At 47.6% G+C, this 23,258-nt stretch overlaps 1 protein-coding gene across 8 annotated transcripts in view; it reads left to right on the top strand.

Annotated features, from left to right (window-relative positions):
* PRRC2B (proline rich coiled-coil 2B) overlaps positions 1–23,258 on the top strand; it is a 92,781-nt gene that overhangs the window by 9,853 nt on the left and 59,670 nt on the right. For all 8 annotated transcript variants that reach the window (XM_077851112.1, XM_077851116.1, XM_077851113.1 and 5 more), the window contains exons 2-4: positions 18,339–18,508; positions 19,295–19,472; positions 22,986–23,088. In XM_077851112.1, coding sequence (XP_077707238.1) covers positions 18,394–18,508; positions 19,295–19,472; positions 22,986–23,088 — 396 coding nt within the window. In that variant the 5' untranslated portion in view covers positions 18,339–18,393. The remainder of the gene's footprint in view (positions 1–18,338; positions 18,509–19,294; positions 19,473–22,985; positions 23,089–23,258) is intronic.

The following is a 23,258-nucleotide window of genomic DNA, read 5'->3' on the forward strand; positions in this document are numbered from 1 at the left end:
GTGCTCTGTGCAGAAGACTTAGACCCAAATCAGATAGCCCCTGCCATCACCTCCAGGAGCTCAGAAACCTTAACCAAGGACCTCCCTGAGGGGCAGATGCATTGGAGCACTCTGCCATCCTTCTCTTTGTCCGAGGTAAATACCACCTCACTGCGGCGTTGGGTCATTTGCTGCTGCCTTGGGCTGAGTCTGTTCTGTTCTTGGGGAGTTTCAGGTAAATGTCTTGAAGAATATAGATGGATGTGCTCAGGCAGTTGATGGGTGCAAGGGAGGCTCTGCAGCTGGCTGGGCTATTAACCCTGACTGCTCCTGACTGGGCATCAGGCAAACAGGAGTGTTCATTCCCTTCACTCACATCTACTTGCTCTAGGAGCTTGAACAAGTGCTATTTACCCTTTTGAGCCTTGGTTTCCTGTCAGATGGGGATGAATCCCGTCTTAGTGTGTTGCTATGACTGTGGCCCCTACTCAGCTCAGAAACAGTGCAAAACATTGATTCTGTATTGCTCAGTTTACCTAGACCTTAAAAACACTGTATCAGTAACAATACAGGCTTGTTACAAAAATCCACTCTAGAAATACACAAAGTAGAGAAATGAGTCATTTCTTCCTTCCCACTTATCCCTTTTTCAGATCAAGAGATGGGTGGTATCTTGAGAACAGTTTTGTCTTCCATTAATGGGAATGCTTTACGCATATGAATGTTTATAGGTGTATATATATATATATTTTTTTTTTTTTTAAGAGAGAGGGTTGGGGAAGGGCAGAGGAGAGGAAGAGAGAGAAACTTAAGCAGGCTTCATACCCAGGGCAGAGCCCCACACAGGGCTCAGGCAGGGCTCCATCTCACAACTCTGAGATCATGACCTGAGCCAAAATCAAGAGTCAGATGCTTAACTGATTGAGCCAAGCAGGTACCCTTATAGGTATATCTTAATGTAAATATAGGCAAGTACAAGATGTTTTATTTTCTCTATGGTTCCCCAGCATAATCATTGAGGTCCTTTCTTGTTCTCTTGAGGAATAAAAGAAAAGGCCATTGTGGCTCTTTGCCACCCTGGATGAGTCATGACACTGTATGGGGCATGGCTTAGAGTAGATCTAAGCAGTGAGTGCAGCCCTGCAGAGAGAGAGCTTCAGGTTGTATGATTCGGTGGTGTCACGGGAATTGGGGGGCCAGGTGGGCCACACACTGATGTGGAGTTGTTTAGGGTAGGGGGTGGCATTTTAGGAATCGTGGGGGGTGTGTAGATGGAGCTGGGAGGGCCCCGGGAGTATTGTGAGAACAGTGTTCCATTAATGGAGTTCCGTCAACATCTCTGTGAGACATGTAAACACTAGGTCAATAAAGTGTGTTTCCAGTGTGCACACACGTTGTTCCTCTTTTCATCTGTGCTGCAATGACAAGGTTGGCATGCCTGTGAGAGCCCCTGGGAACACTTGTCCCTTCTTTTTGGGTTCTTCCTTTTTGTTACTTCACTGATTGGTGGCCCAGCGACTGTAATCTTCCCAGGTCTCTTGTAGCATCTGAGGCTTGGGGAATCAATAGCCCATGGGTTCTGGAGGGGTACAGTCCCTTGGGCTTTATTGGAGATCATTTAAACCAACACTTTGCCCTTTCAGCCCCCCTGCCTTCAGCACATTTGGGTTTCTTCATTTACTTCCGTCAAAGAAAAAAAAGGCGGGTTTCTGGGGACTGCGTGGTTGGTGGACCATCTCTGTGTAAGCAGACACCCTAGTGCTTGTGGCTTGGCTCTGGGTTGATGTGACATGATGAGTGAGACAGCACAGAACAGAGTGACCTTGGCCTGTTCTTCCTTCACCTGTGGCCACCTTGTGGGGGCGATAGGGCAGCCATTTCTGCAGTTAGGAGAATCCTCTGTGCAGTTGTGACAGTGATTCAGCCAGCTTGGTGAACTATTTCCTTGCTTGCTTGGATTAAAGGGCACCATTACCTCCAGGTGGAATGGTTCATTGCCAGGGTGTCTCTTTGGGGCTCGTCAGGAAGGCACCATTGCCTCTTTTCTGCCTCCTCCTGGTGGAGGGCCTCAGGAGGGCCACAGTTGGAAGATGGATGAGGCCTTGTTATCTTGTAAGTGGGCTGTCTTCTGCATCCCCAGGGCACTGGCTGCTAGAGGACGTCTGCCTCATGTGTATTTCACCTGGGGAAGGGCCTGGGGTCCTCCTCCTGCCTTTTATTTAGTTCCTTGGGCACAAACTAGAAATATGCTTCAGAGAAATGTCCGATGGTCCACAAATATTAGCCCGGCATGTATCGATGTATGCATGGGGATATTGGTTGTAGCATTATTTGCAGTAGTACACAGCTGGAAATAATTTCCGTATCTATCCGTGGGGGCATGGGTAAATGTGGCACAGCTAAACAGTGAACTACTCTGTAGGCATTCAAAAGGATGAGGTAGATGGGTGTGTATTTTCTTGTACCAAGAGAAAAAGTGAGCTGTAGTGTAATCGGGGAACTTCCCACACTGGTACAATAAAACTGGCAGACCATCAGCTGCTGCTAGGTTTCTGGGAGCTGAGAAAAAGCCTGAAGGATATCATTCAGGTTAATTGTGATGACCTTTTGAGTTGGACTGACTTACTTTGCCTACTTTAGTGTTTTTTGAATTTGTCGTACTGAGGGACGCCTGGGTGGCTCAGCAGTTGAGTGTGTACCTTGGGCTCAGGGTGCGATCCTAGAGTCCGGGGATTGAGTCCCATGTTGGGCTCCCTGCAGGGAGCCTGCTTCTCCCTCTGCCTGTGACTCTGCCTCTCTCTCTCTCTCTCTCTCTCTGTCTCTCATGAATAAGTAAATAAAATCTTAAAAAAAAAAAAAAGAATTTGTCATACTGAATGTGTGTTTGTAACATCTAATAGTTGCAAAGGTAACCCACATAAATGTAAAACACATACATGTTCGTGGAGCGTGGTCGGGGCCAGGACTGGGCAGCTGGTACATTTTTGACTCTTCCTGGCAGGAGCTTCTGCCAAGCTCTGTATTTTGCTCAGCCCCATCCCAAGCGCCCTGGCTCCTGGTGTTGGGGCCCTGATGGTTCACAGGCATCTACCCGAGCTAGTCATGTGTTTCTGTGCATCTGTCAGTGGCCCTCGGAAACTGTTTTGTTGATCTGGTTAGAAAGAACAATCCGATAAAAATGCCGTCTCCAGTTCTGTTCTCTGCTATATCAGATTTTACAATAAAGAACCTAGATTTTGGTGGCATTTGCAAAGTGCTGTTCACTGGCTATCACTCTCTGTCTGGTGGTGGAAAAGGAAGGAGAAACTGAAGTACAGGTATGTGTGTTGTGTATTCCTTTGATTTGCCAGGTCCCTGTTAAGTTTTGACCCTGGGGGGAGAGGCCTGCGTGTCACATGTCTATCCAACTGCCCATCTCCAAATTGTCTTTTTTGTTGTTGTTAAATTAACTGCATTTTCAAAAGATAAGTTAGGCCAGGAATTCTGCAAATTGCTAGGAGATTTCTAGCCAGAGTCCTTGGTAGGCTTCAGCCGACACCTGAGAGCTGGGTGTATAGGAATTGACCCCATGGCCCATGAAGAAAGGACCCGTAACAGTTTAAGTTGGTCAGGAGTGATGACAAGGATCACAGAAAACATCCAGCATATACTGTGGCTTGGAGACTCAAGACAGACCCCTGTGGATGAGGAGCCTGGAGCTGCCATACCTTCTGGGGCCCTAGGACTCTTAGACTCCCTCATTGATGTGGTGCCTGCCCAGACTCCACCTCAGGCCACACTTGGCCCCCACACTCACCATGGCCTCAGGAGTACTGGCAGAGCCCAGGAGTACTGTGGGCATTGTATTCTGGTGACCACGTGGTCATTCTCTGGGGACCATTGACTGCCCGCACTTTGGAGCAGACCTGGATGGCAGGCTGCCCTGGGTTCAAGCTTAGGTGTTACAACGCCCTAACTTGTTGGTAGTGGGCAACTGACCTTGGGCCAGTCTTTGAACCTCTTGGACTTAGTGTCTTGTCTGTAAAATGAGATACACATACCTTTCTCTTGGTGGTTTATCTATTTTATTTCTTGGTTCAAAGAACTATCTTTAATTCTGCTTTATTCAAATGTAGTCATTAAATCCATTGAGTTACTTTTGGCTTTTTAAATGTATTGTTTCTTTTTATAAATTTATTTTATTATTTTTATCTTTATGTTTTTATTCATGAGAGAGAGAGAGAGAGAGAAACAGAGACACAGGCAGAGGGAGAAGCAGACTCCATGCAGGGAGCCCAATGTGGGACTCGATCCTGGGACTCCAGGATCATGACCTGAGCTGAAGGTGGGTGCTAAACTGCTGAGCCACCCAGGTATCCCCCTGTTTCTGTTTCCCTCTGCATTTAGCCATGTCTTTTTTCTTTCTTTTGTAGAGGGAGAGAGGGTTGGAGGCAGAGGGGGAGAGAGAATGCCAAGCAGGTTCCACTGTTAGTGGTGAGCCCCAACCAGGGCTTGATCCCAGGACCCTGAGATCATGACCTGAGCTAAAACCAAAACACAATTGCTTAACCGACTGTGATACCCAGGCAGCCCCATCATGTCTTTTTTCTAACTTCTAGAACTGGATACTGTTAAGAAATTTAAGGTTTTTAGATTGCTAAATGCTGGGGTGCCTGGGTGGCTCAGTTAGTGAAGTGTCTACCTTCAGCTCTGGTCCTGATCTCAGGTCCTCTGATCAAGCCTGGCATTGGCCTCCCTTCTCAGTGGGGAGTCTGCTTCTCCTTCTTCCTCTGACCCTCCTCCCTGCTTCTGTGCATGCTCGCTCTCCAATAAATAAAATCCTTAAAAAAAAAAAAAAGATTGTTAAATGTTCTGAGTACAAATTTGCCTTTGTTTTACAAGTTTTGATGCGTAGTGTTCGTTTCTCTCTTTTCTAGATATTCTGCAGTGATACTTTTGAATTTCCCTTTGATTCAAAAAAATTTTTAAGAGAGATTTTTAAGTTTTCCAACCAGTCAGGTTATTTTTTACTTCTGCTTTCATTATGTCTTGTTTTACTGCACTGTGGTCAGAGATTTTTGCTTTTCAGAATTTGGGTGTTTCCTTAAAGTTTCATATTTTGTGACTTTTTTTAGTGTGTGGGGGTAAAGATTTTAAAGTAATCTCTAATTCTACTGCAAGGCTTGAACTCATGACCCAGGGATCAAGAGTCATATGCTCTGCTGACTGAACCAGCGGGGTGTCCATAGTCACTTTAAAAACATATATATATTTATTTATTTGACAGAGAAGAGAGCACAAGTAGGCAGAGTGGCAGGCAGAGGGAGAGGGAGAAGCAGGCCCTCCACGGAACAGAGAGCTCGATGTGAGGCTGGATCCCAGGACCTTTAGGAACAAGCTGAGCTGAAGGCAGATGCCCAACCCACTGAGCCACCCAGGCACCCCCCATAGTCACTTTTTGAACATGTTTGCTGATCTACCTCAATCAGATCCTCTGTTTTCTATTTTGAGTTGGCTTGATCCATCAAGGTGTAGAGATTTTTTCCCCCAGTGTTTTCTACTTGCAATGATTCCCACCCCTCCCTTTGAAGTTACTCTGTGTGTAGTAGGTTCCTGCCAGTCAGTGTTTTCATTATGGATTGCCTTGTGACCCTTATAAAATGATTCTGTGTTCTGCTTCTTGTATATGCTGCTTTGATTCAACATTGTACCTGTGAGTTTCATCTGCATAGTTGTGTGTTTGTTTATACTCATTGTTGAATAATTTTCTGTTATGTGGATATAATATTGATTTGTTCTAGTGGTGGTAGGCTTTTGGCTTGCGTTAGTGTCCATTTTGAGCTCTTACACGTAGCGTTGCTGTTAATATTTGTACACACATCCCTGGATGTGTAGATGTACTTGTGCTGTTGGGTACAGACCTAGAATGGAATGGTTGGGTCGCAGGGTCGGCACATGTTCAACTTCAGCAGACAGCTGCCAGTTTTCCAGTGATTTTACCAATTGGCATGTCCACTGGCAGTGGGGGAGAGTTTTCCTTGCCTTACTCACCAACACTGGGGAGTATGGCCTTGTAATGATGTCAGTTCTCCTGCATTTGAACTCTGGCTTCCATGTAATTCCATTCAAAATTCCAGTAGGCTTTCCTTTTATTGTTGTTTTGTTTGGAAATTGACAAGCTGATTCTGAAATTTATATGAAAATGGAAAGAGCCAAGAATAACCCAAGCATTCTTGAGGAAGAACAAAGCTGAAGGACTTACTGTACTAGATGTCTCCAGACTTCATAAAAGCTGTGGTCAAGAAGACAGCTCATTGTCTTCAAAAGAATAGACAATAGGCTGATAGAATAGAACAGAGATCTTGAAACCAATTTCACCAAAGTAGTCAGTTTATGACAAAGGTGCCACATGACAAAGGGAAAAGATGGCCTTTTCAAAAAAGGCACTGGGATGATGAGTCTTATGCCTCAAATCACATCCAGAATCATGTTTACATGGATGATGAGAGCTAACCATGAAAGATGAGACAGTAAAGCTTGTAGAAGAAAATGGAATATCTTTACGATCTCAGGTAAAACACAGTTCTTTAAGTGGAACATAGAAGACATGACCAAAACATATAAATTGATAAATTGAATGGCATTAAAACCTGTATCCTCTCCTTTTTTTACAAACACAATTTTCTTTCATTCTTTTTTTTTTAAGCTTTTATTTATCTATTCATGAGACACACACACACACACATACACACACACACACAGAGGCAGAGGGAGAAGCAGGCTCCATTCAGGGAGCCTGAGGTGGGACTTGATCCTGGGTCTCCAGGGTCACGCCCTGGGCTGAAGGCGGCGCTGAGCCACCCAGGCTGCCCCAAACACAATTTTCTAATTGCCCAAATACATTAATCTGTGAGTCTGTTTACCCCCTGGAGCCCTGTGTCCTCTCATCAGGACAGGCTGCTCTCTTGCCTGTTGTACAGAGGCCGTCTTGGGCTGTCTTTTGTTGTCATTTCTGGGGCTTCTTCCCTCTGTGTTGGATCCCTTGTTTCCTGGATCCCATGCATGTTTCAGTTGGGCAGTTGGAACATCAAGTAACTGCAGCTATCTTAAGCTTCCTTAAACAATGAGGACATTATTGCCTCAGGTATGTGGAAGTCCAGAGGAGGGCAGGTTTCCAGTTGGTTGGTCGGTCCAGTGTGCCATGTTGTCATTAAGAGGCATCTTTGTCTGGGTGGGTCATATAGCCTTGCTGGGCCAAGGGACCGCAGGGGGAATGGGTTTCTCTTAGACCCAGGTGGGTGTGGGGGAGCCCTCAGGGTGCTGGGGGAAGAACGAGATCACTTCCTCTAGGAAGGAGGAAGGGAGACATTTGCCTCTGTGTTGGATTGCTCTCATCTGTGTATATTCTGCAATTTTCTGAGAGGGTGTATGTTTTTAGTCCTCCCATATGTGAGTCTGCAGCTGTCTTCTTTTTTTTTTTTTTTTTTTTTTTTTTTTTTTGCAGCTGTCTTCTATTCCTACATTTGACTTGGTCAGTTGAGTATTAAACTCTAGATTGAAAATCATTATCCAGGGAGGGGAAAGATGTTGGTGAGAAGTGCAGAAATGCCTCATTGTTGCTTTTGAGACCTCATTGCCATTCTGATTGTTCCTCCCTGGACTTTGTGTGTGTGTGTGTGTGTGTGTGTGTGTGTGTGTGAGCACCCGTGTGCAGGGCGCTTTCATAAGCTTTTGGGTTCTTCTCTTTATCCCTAATGTACTTTGTTCTTTTTGTATCCATTATTCTGAGCACTAGGTGGGCCCTTGCAAGCTTGGGTACTCACCTCTGGGGGATTTTTCATGTTCTTTTTCATTTGATGAAATTTCCCCCTCCGTTTCCATCACTCCTAGTTAGATTCCTGGTTCACCCTTTAATTTTGGGGTGGGGGAGGGGATACCAGCATTCAACTCCTTGTTATTTTTTCTGAGCTTTTCTTGATCTTTCATTTCTTCTGTTGAAATTAAAATGAAAACATTTAGAATAGTTTGGATTTATAGGAAAACTAAGTTTAAGTGTCTGTATACCTTGCTGCTTCCCCTGTTACAAAGTTCTAATGTTAGTATGATACTTTGTCCCAACTAAGTAATGAACACTGATACATTGTTGTTAACAGAAGTCTATACTTTATTCAGGTTATTTTTCTCTCTCTCTCTTTTTTTTTTTACCTTAAGTGCTTTTCTTTTGTTTTTTAAAGATTTATTTATTTATTCATGAGAGACAGAGAGGCAGGGGAGGGCACAGAGGGAGAAGCAGGCTCCATGCAGGGAGCCTGACATAGGACTCGATCTTGGGTCTCCAGGATCAGGCCCTGGGCTGAAGGTGGTTTCCGAGCCACCTGGGCTGCCCCGTAAGTGCTTTTCTGTTCCAAGATACCACATTTAGTTGCCATGCCTCCTTGGTTTCCTCCAGATTGACAGTTACCGGATTTTCCTTGTTTCTGTTGACCTTGACAAATTTTGAGGAGTACTGGCCCAGTATTTTCTAGAATGTCTCTCCAGTGAGATTGGTCTGATATTTTTCTCATGATTAATGTGAAATAGTGGGTTTTGGCCTATCATATATTTAGTACTTCCTAGGGCTTTTTCTGATTGCCCCTTGGAAAAGAAAAAGTCTTGTTTCTGTTGCATAGGTGTAGTATCTTCTCTTAATTTTCTGAGAATCCTGATTTTATGTTACTTTACTTTTTAAAAATCTTTGGTTCCTGATTCTTTTATTTGTCTCTGTTTTTGGTATCTGCCTTCTCGCTGAAGGCTTTTGGATGTTTGTGGTCATGGGCATATCTGCAGCCGGTTGGGTCCTGAGTGGGTGGGTCAGTGGGGGAGCTCTTCCCTATAGGGTAAGTGGGAGGGAGGCTGCCTGTTTTTCTGGAGCCCCAGGTGTTTGTGTCTATTGGTTTACAAGAGAAGACTCCTTGGTCTTTGCCAGGGGTGCTGAGCGAGGGACTGAGTATGTTTGTCTGCCACCTGGCAGTGAGGCTGATGGCAGAGGGGGACCCAGGCTTGCTTAGGAGTTGTGATTCAGGTTTTCACCAGGCTTTTTTTTTTTTTTTTTTTTTTTTAGCTTTTTTCCTCACCCCCACCCCCTTGGATCCTGGCTTCTCAAGTCAAGTCTAGACTTACCTTGTTTAATTTATCCAGAGTGGGAGGGGATCTTGCAAGAAACCCTCCCATGGTTAAATCCCAGTAAGAAGTACCCACCCCCTCTCAGGGCCTCCTGAGCTCTCTCCAGTCCTGTTTGTAGGATCCTTCAGTCTGTGAGATCTGTTTCCACTGACTATTCCTTGTCTGCCAAAATTGTCCTTGACTTTTGGGTGCCCTTTGTTGTTTATTTTCATTTTAGGGGATGTTGGAAGAGTGAGCTATAAATGCTGGTAGTCCTTTTGCCTTGTTTAACCAGAACACCCCTGCATCCTAAATAGCATTTCTTGAATCAAAGGGAATTGAACTAAGGGATGTGTGTGCATGTATAGGTGGATACACAGTAACATTTGTGTGTTTGAATAGTAGGTATGTATTTGTCAGTTACACAGCTCTGCTGCTGCTTTGCGCACCCCTCCCCCCATCCACAGTGCTTATGTTTTTGTGTCAAACATTGAGTGCTACTATTTGTTACAGTGTCTGCAGACTGTTGCAAGGCCCAGAAGAAAGGGTGGGTTGGGAAGCTTGGCCATTTGTCCCCACCTCCTTGCATATATGGGGAGTGAACTCTGTCCTTGGACGCCCCTCCAGGCCCCTTGAGAAGGCTGGGAGCTGGAAGCTGCAGGGGCTGCAAGGGGAGGCTGAGCACTGAAAGGAGGGTTGGCAGGGCAGTAACCACTACCTCCAGTACAACAAGCGGTGTTTGTGTCACACCTCGTGACCACCTTTTCTAGTCCTCCCACAGCCTGTTCAAGTAAACTTTCTGTCCCTGTGTGTAAAAGAGCAAACGGAAGTGGCTGAGGTGGTATTTCCTTGTGTGTCTGTAGAGAGCCACTGCCTGCAAGAGGGGGTGGCGAGGCTTCGCCCCAGAGGCCACCAAGGGGCAGCCTTGCATTTCGGCATTGGTGGTGGCCGCTTTTTGGCAGTTGTCAGAACCAGCTTTTGTCCCTCCACCCTCTTGTATGTGTGTAGCAGTGGGTTTGTGAGGACGCTGGCTTTGGGAGGTGGAAGGAATGCTTTCCACTGGGCTAAGACTGACACTTCCTGCCCAGCCATCCTCCCTCTGCTAGCCCAACTCTAGCCCTTACAGTGATGTCATTCCTTTGGGAAGGCTCTGGGTGTAAACAAAGTCAGTGCTGGGACTCATCCTTTGCGTGCCTGTGCTTGGCCTGCCAGCAGCCCTCTGGAAGCTTTCCTTAGAATCATTTTTATAATTTTGTTAAGCACATAGCACATCAGTTTAGAATTTAGTTAATAGCGTTTTATGACCTTCATTGTCGAACTCTTTGGAAATAGACAACAAAAGCAGAGTAAAACAGAGGAGCAGGAGGCAGGTGGCCCTGAGTGTAGGGACTTGTGCTGGCAAACGCAGACCTGCTGGGGTACCCGGGAGCTGGTCGACTGTGACGACTTTCTGTATTTTTTTTTAAGCTTCTATCAAGCTTATGTTCCTTTTGTTACTGAAGAATGTTATGGATGAACAATGAAGTGGGGCTAGGATTACCCCCTCCTTGAAGCTGCCTGTTGTAACACCAGTGTGTGATTGCAGCGAATACCCATGCTTGCTGCCCTGAGGTGGGAAACCCTGAAGCCACAGCAGTTTTTATCTTGTTGAAAACGTAGCCACAGAATATAGGAGTTATTTATCTCAAGACGGTTTCCTGGGAGTTAAAGTGTATCTCTGTCTTCTGAGAATTCATAATGGGGGTGAAGGAGGGGTCCACCAACAGATCCTTAACATTTAACAGATTTCTCTTGGTGGTTTTGAAGGCCCGCACTCTGTATTGGGGCCCTTTAGCCTTCATGCACCAGAGTGGGGACAGGTCCCTGGGTCATAGGAGGAGGGGAAGAGGTGCCAGGCGTGCCAGCACCTGGGCCCCTGGGCACCTAGTGGTTGGGAAGATGAAGGCTTCGCTGCTTACACAGGCATCCCGAGGGTTGAGTGCCATATGCAAGGCTGATGGTGGAGCTGGGCAGCCTGAGAGATGAGCTGGTGCGGAGCTAGAGTGACAGTTGCCTTTGGCCAAGAACCTTCTAAGGGCACACAAGCACTGGGTCACGTGTGCTGTGTTCCTTCTCTCATTTATTCCTGACGTCGGGCCTGGGAGGTAGGTAATAGTATGTTCATCTCTGTTTAATCCACGGGGAAACGGGCCTAATGTCACAGCCAGCGTGGGGCTGTGCAAACCCCGCGTGTTTTGGAGAGATGAGACTGGTGGGGGTGAGGATGAGATGAGCGGGCTGTTTGGGGCCAATATGGTGGGCTGGAGGCTTGGGCTTGTCTGTGGCACAGTGAGATCATGATAAAGGTGTGATAGCAGGGGCTCCTGCTCTGGCTAGGCCCTGGTGGAGGGAGAGCTGAGCCTGTGTGTGGTCCAGGGAGTCAGGATGGGGCTTATAAGCCCAAGTGTGCAGAGGAGGAGGCTGGGGAAATGCTTTGGTCCCTGTTTCTTATCTTTAATTTCTGTTGCTTCCTGAATGTGCTGTCTGGGGATGGGGGGGGTGTCTTTTCTGGTGGTGGCTACAAACATGGGGACAGGAAACTCCATTATCATCCTCTTATTGTTCCTCTGACTTTCTTTTCAAGCAGCTTGCTCTCAGGGTTATGCTGTAGTCTGCATCCACCCCTCACAGCTTACCTGCCTGCAGGTGGAAGCACTGGATAAGGCCCAGGCTCCCGCTTTGCAGACAGCCCCCAAACCCACTCCTTACAGCCAGGGGCCCTCCCAGCTGGTGGGTACAGAAGTACCAGTCCCTGCTTTTCTGACTGCTGCCCTGTAGGGAGCCTCTGAAAGCTGGAGTTGTGCAGAATGTTTGGCCCTTGCTGTTGCTAAGGGAGGCAGCAGGAGTTCCCCTGCACAACCCAGCTAGGACCCTCCCAGCTCCTGCTCCATCCTAATGCATATGTGAACCTCTTTTGCTAGAATTCGTCTTACTGTAACGTATCATTTTCCTTTAGACCAAGGGTCAGCAAACTGCAGCCCCAAATCCACCTGCCTCCTGTTTTTGTAAATAAAGTTTTATTGGGGGGATCCCTGGGTGGCTAAGCGGTTTAGCGCCTGACTTTGGCCCAGGGCGCAATCCTGGAGTCCCACGGGCTCCCGTCATGGGGCCTGCTTCTCCCTCCTCCTGTGTCTCTGCCTCTCTCTCTCTATATATATATGTCTATCATAAATAAATAAATAAATAAATAAATAAATCTTTAAAAAAATAAAGTTTTATTGGAACACAGCTTGACCTTTTGTTGGTGTTGTCCATGATTGCTTCTGTGCTGCCGTGGTGGACTTGGGGCAATTGAGGTGGGGTCCTCGGCCCACAAAGCTGAACCTATCTGTCCTTTCACAGAAAACGTGTTCTGTGAAACACGGGATAGAGGGATAGAGTCTCTGTTGACACTACATTCTAGGCACTCATAATGGTAAGTGTCTGAGAATTTGAAGTAGGGGGTGTGGGGCCTCCTGTAAATTTAAGTTCTTTTTTGCCAGATGTTGGGATGTTGGTGAAAGGTGGAATTATTTCTTGATCTTGTCCCTGGATTTTGTGGCACTGCTTCTTCATGTTTGACTGAGACTTAACAAGTATACTGACTAGTGACTGCATGCTTTCTGGCCCCTCTGGTGGTTTTCTCGAGTATTTATCCAGCCTGCTCTCAGTTTCCATTCCTGTCGGATCATGCTTTTTGATATGTTTTGTGTACAGTGGGATCTTTCCATTCCTTCTATACAGAGACATTTCCCTTTTGTTCCTCCTTCACCTTGGGTTGAGGGCTTCTGTTTGTGCCTCACTGTTCTAGAGGATCATGAGTCTTCACTCAGTGACTGCACTGGGGGAGCAGGGCCGGAGTGGGAGCACACGATAGGCCCTTTCTCAGTGTTGGTGGTGTGTCCAGGTCCAGAGGGTTGATGTCTTGTAGTCTCGTGACCTGGGACAATTTACTTCTCTGTCTGGACTACACCTTGGCGTCCTCTGTAAAGCAGGGTGATGGCAGTAGCATCTTCCGGAAGCGAGGGCACGTGGGTGCTCAGCAGGGTGCCTGGCTCTCAGGAGCGGATGTGGGATGTATGGCTGCGGTGCTTCCCTGGTGCTTTATAGGCCTGCCCAGATCACCTGGCCAGGTGGGCGTCTGACATTGGCCCGAACCCAGGCAGAGTGAGATTAATCCTGTCCTCTGAAAGGGCTTTTGATAAGATGAGTGGGGGGAGGTTTTCCCTCTGGCAAGCAGATGAGGGGCAGGCTCAGTCACCTGTGTGACAGGCGGGGCTGCTGGCTGGAGGGGCGGGGCTTGGATGTTAGGTTGCCTCTGTGGTTGTTTTTGTTCCAGCAAACCCCCCTCAGGGCCCCTCAGAGTGCATCTTTAGTGGACTTGCTAGAATATGCAGACCTGCATTTGTTTTTAAATGACCTTTTCTTTGTAACACAAAGCTGTCTTCAGTGCGTTCTTGGCCTTCTTTCTTCTGCCTAATGGTGATCTTTTCGTTCAGGCCAGCCCTTTTCAGAATGCTCCTGGCTTCTCTGGCCTGCCTCCCTGCCAAGCCTCAGAGTGGCTGCTGTGGGAAAGAGTGGGATTACCACGTGGGGGGTGGGCCCAGGACCCCTGCCAGCGCGGCACCTTTGGCTGTTTCTGCTATGTATGTCATACTCAGGATACAAATTAGGTGTTATTTGGGAAAAAAATTGATTGTTACCTACAAAAGGGAGAGAAAGCTGTGGCCACAAGCCAAGCTTGGTCTGTGCACGTCTGCAAGGACCTGGTGTGCCTCAGCCAGTACTTGTCCCATGGATCCAGGTGTAAGTCAGGTGTGAATGAACACGCCTCTGACCCACTAGAAACGTGTTCTCTCCTCTTGCCCGGCTTCATGATTCACACCCACATAATTAAAAAAAAAAAAGATTTTATTTATTTGTTCATGAGAGACACAGAGAGGCAGAGACACAGGCAGAGGGAGAAGCAGGCTCCCTGCGGGGAGCCCTATGCAAGACTCAATCCCAGGACCCTGGGATCATGCCCTGAGCCGAAGGCAGATGTTCAACCACTGAGCCACCCAAGTGCCCCACACACTCACATAATTGCCTGCACTTTTCTGCCATCTGATGAGACCAGTGAAGCATTGCGTGTGCGCGTGGGCATGTGCGTGTGTGTGTCTGGTAGAAACTCAGGAGATACCTGTGAGCTGTTCAAACTGCTCCTAACAGTTAGTGTTCCTGGCCTGATGTTTGTGAAAAACAAGGGGCAAGCATTGTAGCCAGGTGGGTGTAAGGCTGGGCTAGACCCCAAGGATTGGCACTGTTTCACTGGAGATGTGTGTAGTTGGGGATACCCGAATGAGTATATTTGTGTCCAGTAAAATCTGGCTTAGTGAAAGAAATGTTGATGCTCTAAGGCCAGTGTCTATAATCTTACTTTGTAAAGGGCCAGGTAGTAAGTAGTCTGTGCTTTGTAGGCCCTTTAGGGCCCTGCTGCATATTCTTCTTAGGGCAGACAGTAACTTGTGGACTCCTGTTCTAAAGGAAACTGAGGCTGGAAGCTCCTCCCTCTGTCCTGTCCTATCGAGGGGCATTAAAGTGAAAAGTGTGCGGCCCCTCCCCCACAGATGCTGTTTCCACAGCAACTGTGGCTCTGTTGAGTTGCCTGTTAGCATCCCAGGTTTAGGTGGGAATAGAGAATCCAGTCCTGGATGAATGGTAAGAGGTGGCTACTTTGACAATAAATCATCTGTAATTCTGTGGCTCTGAGGTGTTAATGCTGACGTTGTTTGAGTTTTAGAAGTGGCTGGGACTTGTGAAATCTTGCTTTGGCCCCTCAATTCTGTAGACAGGGAAACTGAGGGCAAGGGAGGCCAGTAATCCGCCAACAGGTGCAAAACTTGGTTAAAAAGTAGAAGGAGGGGGCACTTCCCAAAATTGCATGTACAGTGTGTGTCCTGTTCTGGCTTCCCCGAGGCACGCTGGTTGCCAGGGGTGGGAAGCATTTCACCTGAACCTAGTAGGCACTCAGATAGCATTTGCTGAATGGTTGGACTTCTCCTTGGGGTCAAGCAACAGCTGTTGACCAATTAACAGCCTTAGACACAATTCTAAGTTCTTAGGAGAGTGGATCCCATTTGTTCCAGGTTTTTCTGCTGCATCCCAGGCCGAGCTCAGTGCTGGGAGCATGGTAGTGCCTGATAAAAGCCTACTGAATGAGTGTATTTTCTGTTGTTGTAACCAGTTACCATAAATCCAGTGACTTAAAACAGTGCAAATGTAGGGGAGCCTGGGTGGCTCATTCCGTTAAGCATTGGCCTTCAGCTCAGGCCATTATTGCAGGGTCCTGGAATCCAGCCCCATGTCCTCTAGCTCCCTGCTCAGTGGGGAGTCTGCTGCTCTCTCCTCTCCTCTCCTCTCCCTCCCCCTCCCTTTCCCTAGCACGTGCACTTGCGCTCGCACGCGCTCTCTCTCTCTCTCTCTCTCTCAAATAAAATCTTAAAAAAAAATTGCTGCAAATTTATCCTCTTATAGTTTTGGAGATCAGAGGTCTGAAGTGAGTCTTACTGGGCTACATAAAGATGTGGGTGGGGCTGGTTCCTTCCAAAGGGTTAGGAAGGGAGAGAATCTTTTCCTTTCTCCCATCTTCTATGGGCACCTGCAGCCCTCTTCTATGGCACCTCCCAACCATGAAGAGTGCTCCAGCCTTAGCTACTGATGCCACAGCTTTCTGACTCTGGCCTTCCTGCTCCCCCTTCTTGGGACCTTGTGATTACTGTGAGCCTGCCCACATAATCCAGGATAATCTCCCTATTTCAAGATCCTTATGTTAATCATATCACCAGAATGCCTTTTGCTGTGCAAGGTAAGGAAGTCACAGGTTCCAGGAATTAGGATGTGAACTTTTTGGTTATGTGACCTGCCACATGAGTTTGTAAAAAGAGTGCTAAGTAAACAAGTCCCGAAGTGTCTTGATCACAGTCCACATCACAGTCCACAGAATTATCTGCTCTGCATGGGTACCACCCCATTTCGGTGGGCCCTGCCCTGCCCCCTCCCTGAAAAGTAGGGCTTCTCCCTGGCGGCCAGGCTATTTCCCACCTGAGACCTTTGAAAGTGCTTGTTCAAGACTACCTTTCAGATCTAAGGTCAGCAAACCTTTTCTCCTTGTGGCGTTGAGGGCCATGTAGGGTGTCACATATTCGTTGTTTTTTAAAACAACTGTGAAAAATGATTTAAAGAAATCATTCTTAGTTTGAGGGCTTATAAAAAACACAGGCCATTGGCTGGGATGCTGACCAGCATTTGCTGTTGCAGACTGTAAGCTCTGAGGCAGGGGCCACATGCTGCCATCACCATGGTGACAATCTCAAGGGCTGTTAATAATGTGTTGGGGTGTGTGTGTGTTTCATCTTCCTATCTGAATGATCTTTTGATTTGATAGTGTATAAATGTTAGACCTCATCCAATCCTAATGGAGAATTTCAAGTTGATTTACGTTTGAGAGCCTGTTAAATACCGGTTATTCTGAAGAAAATAAAACCCAGTCCCTGTCCCAAGGGGCTTGCTGTCCAGTGTGGGGGAAGAATGCTGCTGTTACTATGACTTTTGGACATGGAGCAGAAACTCACTGGAGCCAGCTCTGGGTAGGGAAATTTAAAAATAAAGGGATGTGTTATGGAACCCTGGGGCACCAAAATCAGAATTTGGACACTTTGGGCCAGTTTCTGTCCTTGGTCATTTTTTGCTCCCGGCCCGTGAGGCAGACACTGTAGGGGAGGCTCTGACATGTAAGCTTCTTGGGAGCTTTGAGCACTTTGGGGCATTTGTGGTTTATGTCTTCATTAAGGCTGACTCTCCTACAGATTTCATTCATTTTCAATACTTAACAAATGAATGAAAGGATGGAGGTACCTGGTTTTGTGTAAGACCCAGCTTGGTTCGCCTTCGGCCTGGCGCTAGGCTCCGTGTGCCTGGAGTTGTGTGATGTCACTGTTACCCTTTTTCTGGCCCCATTTTGTAAGTGATCTTTGCTCCCTGTGGTTTTTATAAAGTCTTGGATCATAATATATAGGATTTTATCGTAAAGTCATCCCTAAAGGTACAGAATGCTTTACCAGCATACTGTATGTATTCTTTCTGGCCTGCGTGACTTCAGAATAGGGCAAAGCAGCAAACCATGCTGTGGCTGCTACCACCAGGCGCCTTTTCTTATCACTGAATGAATGTTTGTACGGTTACCTCTGACGTCCGTATTAGCTGGATGTCCAGGTTGCTGCTTTAGCTTTCTTCCCCATACATTAACTCCAATGGGAAGTAGTGATTGCTTTTACAAGTTGATTTTTCCTGATCAAGTTTTAGGAACTATAGCCAAGAACCCATTGAGTAATAGAATAAAAGACATGGAGGCTCTTAGTCCCCAGGGCCTGCCGTGCGGCACTCACTCACCCTTGGCAGGCACACACTCAGTATTTGAATGAGTGAGTAACATGCTAATAGACTTGTACAAGCCTGTAGGAAATTAGACTGTGGCAGAAGGAAGGTGCTGCTTTCTTGGTTGTCTTGTCAAGATTTATAAGTGGAGGGGGCAATGGAGCCGGTAAGCCCCCCTCCACCTCCGTGGTCTCTCCCTGGGGGGTGCTGCTGCTGCTTCTGTGTCTGCACCCCAGAGAGCCCTGCTTGTGTTGCCTGAGCAGATGCTTTTTCTTTGGATGCTGGTTCTTTGGTTTGCACACACCCAGCTGTTCCTGAAGACTTACTGTTTTTGGTTGTTTCCCTTTGATTTGGTTTAGCTCATCCTTAAAATGAACACCCTTCCATAAGCAGGTTGTGTATCTCCTCTACTCTGCCTTATTTTTGATGTTCTGTGGATGTGCTACAAGGATGAGCAATTTTTCCATCTTGAAGAGCTGTCCTTGACTTGGCAACAGGACTCAGGGTGGAAAAGTTTACATTTCGGTGTTGCTGGTGAGCAGTCAACTCTGCTCAGTTCAGACAGAATAGGACTTCTTATTGTTGGAGGTGGGGAAGGTACCTACAACAAAATGCTCTTTAAATGTGAGTAAAGCTGCCTGTGTGTGGTAAGGGCATTTTTCTAGGGACAGAATCCAGGGCTTCCTTTGGGCCTTCAAGGAGATCTCTGATCCTTGAAGAATTCAGTCCAGTGGCTCAAGGATTCTGGTGGATTAATGTGTGCTCTCTCTCTCTCTCTCTTTTTTTTTTTTTTTTGCATTTTAAAGGCAGATCAGGAGCGGTGCCGAGAAAAATTTCCTTACTAGATGACATTTCATCGCAATGTCCGATCGTTTGGGGCAAATAACCAAGGGCAAGGATGGGAAAAGCAAGTATTCGACTCTCAGCCTGTTTGATAAGTATAAAGGAAAATCAGTAGACGCGGTCAGATCCTCAGGTAAGAACGGGTGTGGAGGCCAGTTCTCTATGCTTTTCTGTACATGAGAAACCCCAGGTCAGGAACAGTGAAGACCCAGAGTCCCCACCTGGTCAGACCACCTTCAGGGTGTGCGGTGGTCACCTGGCAGTTCTGGGGATGCAGAATCGCTCCCCTGCTCCTGTTTGGTGTCTGATTTCAGAGCTTGATATCCTGACTCTGCCTCCCTGGGATTGTGTCCTCCTCTGTCTTATCTCCTGGAAGCTGGGATCCTTTTCCCCACCATGGGTAGACTGGAACTTCATTTGCATTAGTTACCCTGTTTTAGGCTTCCTGGTTCTGACATTCTGGAACTTGGTGGGAAAACTTTGTACTGTCCACACATCCTGGGAGCATTTGGAGAATGTGGAGGTTTCTGCTCATGCCTGGCCTGGGGCCAGACGAAGGCTACCCTTTCCATCCTGCCCAAGCAGCCTCAGCTTGCAGAGATGTGGCTACCATGTGGGGTGGAGGTTTTTGGGCCTGGCTCTCTGCCCATGGCATAGACTCCCTGCGCCTGCACCTGTCTGCTAGTAAAAGGAAAGCCCCTGCGCAGATCTCAGCCACTCCCATGGCTCTGAGGCTGGGGCAAAGGGCTTGTAAAACGGCTGAAGCAGCTCCCAGACTGTTTGGTCTGTTTGCATGCAGGCTGCCCTTTGTGTCTGTCTTGTTGTCTTTGTCATTATTGCTTAAAGCTTGAAAGAGCAGTTGACTGACCGGCCTCTTTGCTTTTGAAACTTGTCTATCCCCACCCCTATCTTCCTGTAGTTATTCCTAGACATGGCTTACAGAGTCTCGGGAAGGTTGCCACAGCCCGGCGCATGCCACCGCCTGCAAACCTGCCAAGCTTGAAGTCTGAGAACAGAGGAAACGACCCCAACATCGTTATAGTTCCCAAGGACGGGACGGGATGGGCAAACAAGCAGGATCAGCAAGACCCAAAGAGGTGAGAGCAGAGGGGGCCGGCGTGGGTGGGGAGCTGGAGCCTCATAGAGTGCTGCCTTTCCTTCTGTAGAAGGCAATGGCAGAGCTGGAGAACCTGGGAGAACCCAGAGGAAGCTTCTTTTGCCCTGACTCTTGCTGCTTACTTGTTTCTCTCTCCCTGCTTTCATTTTTCCTGGCTTTTGGAGCTGATGCAGCACGGTTTCTATGGGCTGCCTTGTCCCCAGGGACCATTGTCCCCTGTGCCTTATTAGGAAGGGCCTCATCACCCCAGAGGAGCTTATGCAATGCCTCAGTGTCAGTTCGTGAGCCAGTAAGGGCCACTGTGGGGAGGGGAGGTGCTCGAGCACTTTGTTCTGGTGGTAGTCCCTGAATGCTGGACTCTGGCTGGGGGAGGAGGCTGTCTTCCCAGTTTCGGGGCCAGCAGCTTTCCACATAGACTACTCTAGTTAGTTGCTCCAAACGGACCCAGTTAAGAAAAACAATCCAGAATCCTCATTATTCAGGGTTGGTATGCAGCCTCCCAGTAGGCTCACACCACTGCCAGCACAGCACTTATGGGAGCCTTAGGAGGCCCAGGGTCTGGCACAAAAATCATCATTAGAGCAACAGAACAACTGTTGTGGCTGCTGTTGCGTGGTGGGGCCGGTTCTAACTCTGCCTCAGGCATGTAACCTCCCACCTGAGCCTGTGTTCAGCTCCTTCCACTGTGAGTCTTCCCCACTGGGCACCAGCCAGCCATGAGGGTGGCTAGGAGAGGGGATTTGAGATTTGTACTGAGGGGATCAGAGAGGCACAGGACCTCACGAGTAGGGCTGGCCGGTAGGACACTGCTCCTAGGGTTTGCCTGTTGGGGACTGAGAACAAAATGGTCTGGGGTCTCCTACATCTTCTTGCCCTCAATCTCTTCTTGTGCTTTGGCTGCCGATGCTCAGGATCCAGAGAGTAAAAGTGACCTAGAGTGCCGTTTTGCAACCAGTGTCCCTTTCTCTTACTGGAAATGGCCACAGTAGCTTTTTTTAGAGCAAGAGTGTGTGCATGTGAGAATGGAACTGGGACTGGGAGGGGGGAGGGGCAGAGAGAGAGAGAGAGCGAGAGAATCCGAAGCAACCTCTGTGGTCAGTGCGGAGTCAGGCATGGGGCTCAATCTCAGGATCCTGAGATCCTGAACTGAGCTGAAACCAAGAGTCAGACGCTCAACTGACCGAGCCACCCAGGCACCCGCAGCCGTGGCAGCTTTTGTAAAACCTCCCTGCAATTACTTCAGATAAGATGTACAGAGTGAGCAAATAATTCAGTCAAATGAACATAAAGTAGTAATAACCAAAATAGAGTCTGAAAGCTGTTTTTAGAAATTTTATAATGGTTTGTTTAGGGGTCATATAGGTTGATGGTAAGGCCTTACTTTTAGGATCAGCCAGGCCACTTACTACTAGCTTTATGGAACCTGGGGAAATTAATTGATTTGTGAGCTCCAGGGTCCTTCTGTGAAGTAGGAATAGTACCTGGTTGGTTTCAGGAAATAGACAAGGTAACACAGGTCAGGTACCCGGTGTAGAGGATGTGTGTGGCAGGTGTCAGCTACTGTTGTCATTCTGTTCAGATGGTAGACACTACAGAGTCTATAGTGAGTTGGATATCAGGGTACATATCAGCCTAAGTGTTGAAATGCCTCTGCCACAAGAAGTTCCAGAGAGAGAGAGGACAAGGTGTCACTCCCTCCCTCTGTGGGGTCTTGGAGTCATTGGCACAGAAAGGATCAGAAGACCTGAATGAGGCCAGTCATGCTGATGCACGTCAGCCAAGGACAAGGTAAAGACAGAACACTGGACAAGGGGCTGTCCTCTGCACTGGTCTTCTGTTGCCCTGGGCCGTGTCCTCTCTTGGGGTATCAGGGAGGTAACAGGGTGAAGGCCGCAAGTGTGGGACTCCTTGCTTAGGTTTGGAGAACACAGAAGCGATACTACCTAGATTCTTCTGTTGTAGGTAGAAGGTGAAGTGAGTGGAGATCACTGGCCTTCATTTTGTAATAATGTGAGTTCCTTGGGTCGTGTAAACTTGGAAGCATGTATGTGTGTGTGTGTGGTGTTTGGGTTACTGGTGAGCCCCTGGCATTGGGGGAGACTGGCTGAGTGGACTCCTGCACTCCTTGGGTTTCATCGTGTAGAACAAGTGACCAGAAGGCTCTGGGTGAGCAGATATCTTCCTCACAGCCCCTTGTTGCTTGTGGAGTGTCTGTTGACTGCCACATCTTTGGAGGGTGCTGGGCCATAGCTTTTTATTTTATTTTTATTTTTATTTTTATTTATTTATTTTTTAAATTTTTATTTATTTATGATAGTCACAGAGAGAGAGAGAGAGGCAGAGACATAGGCAGAGGGAGAAGCAGGCTCCATGCACCGGGAGCCTGATGTGGGATTCGATCCCGGGTCTCCAGGATCGCGCCCTGGGCCAAACGCAGGCGCCAAACCGCTGCACCACCCAGGTATCCCTATTTTATTTTTTTTAGGGATCCCTGGGCCATAGCTTTTATTTTTATTTTTATTTTTTTTTTGAGCCTTTTTTTTTTTTTAAGATTTTATTTATTTATTCAGGGAGAGAGAGAGAGAGAGAGAGAGAGGCAGAGACACAGGCAGAGGGAGAAGCAGGCATCACACAGAGAGCCTGACGTGGGACTCAATCCAGGGTCTCCAGGATCACACCCTGGGCTGCAGGCGGCGCTAAACCACTGCGCCACCAGGGCTGCCCAGCCATAGCTTTTAAACTTAAAAATATTTTTTGACGTAGCAGTTCCACTTCTAAGAACTTAGACTACTGAATGCACAAAAGTGTGCAAAGATATGTATTAAAAAGTGTTCATCACAGTTTTGCCAGTACTGGGGAAAAAAATTGGGAACTGTGGCCCATCCAGTTGTACTGTGTCACTAAAACAAAGAGGTAGATACGTGTGTTATCCAGAAAGCACATTAGATATGTTAAGTAAAAAGCAAGTTACGAATTGTATGTGTGGTGTCATCCCACTCATGTTAAAAAAATACTATATAGAAAAATCTGCTTGGCGTTTCTCTCTGGAGGATGAGATCGTGACAAGTTCTGTGTTATATATATTTATAAATTTATTTTTACTCTGGACATATATTTCTTTTATAAGCTGGAAGAAAAATCACATCTCAAAGCCATCAGGCCCCCGCCCGCCTCGCACTGCTGGGAGCTCTTGGTCAGGAATATGGGGCTCAAGCCCCTTCCCTGGGCTGACTCAGTTTCCCTGTTGGCAACTCCTCCAGCACTTGTGTACAGTGAAGCCACCAGGTTTTGTAGGAGAAGCTCTGCCAGGGGCCAAGGACTGTCCTGCCCAGCAGATGGCAACTGGTAGGCCTCAGATGGGGCCCAGCTTCTCATGGGCTCCGCAGTGTTAGTCTGCCGGGGACCTTACATGCTGCTGCTGAGCCTCTGGAGGCTTGGAGGGGCCTGTGTGTGCCCACGCCTGCCTGACCTTGAGGCCCCCTGCCTTGTCTAGTTCCAGTGTGACGGGCTCTCCGCCGCCGGAGTCGCTGCCGCAGCCGGGTTTGCAGAGGCCTGTCTCCAGCTTACAGAAGCCGACACAGCCGAGCAGCCAGGAGGTAGGTGCTGTATGACCTGCTCCTTCCAGAAGTAAGCCTCATGGGTGGCCATGGGACAGGAGCACAAGAAATTGTCAGGGTTCCCATGAGGTGACACGAATCTGCAGCTTTGGGAGAAAGACCCCAGATCCAGAACAGAGTACAAACACCCAATTTGCTTTCTGGTGACT

The sequence above is a fragment of the Canis aureus genome, chromosome 16 (assembly GCF_053574225.1).
Source record: "Canis aureus isolate CA01 chromosome 16, VMU_Caureus_v.1.0, whole genome shotgun sequence".
Classification (NCBI taxonomy): domain Eukaryota; kingdom Metazoa; phylum Chordata; class Mammalia; order Carnivora; family Canidae; genus Canis; species Canis aureus.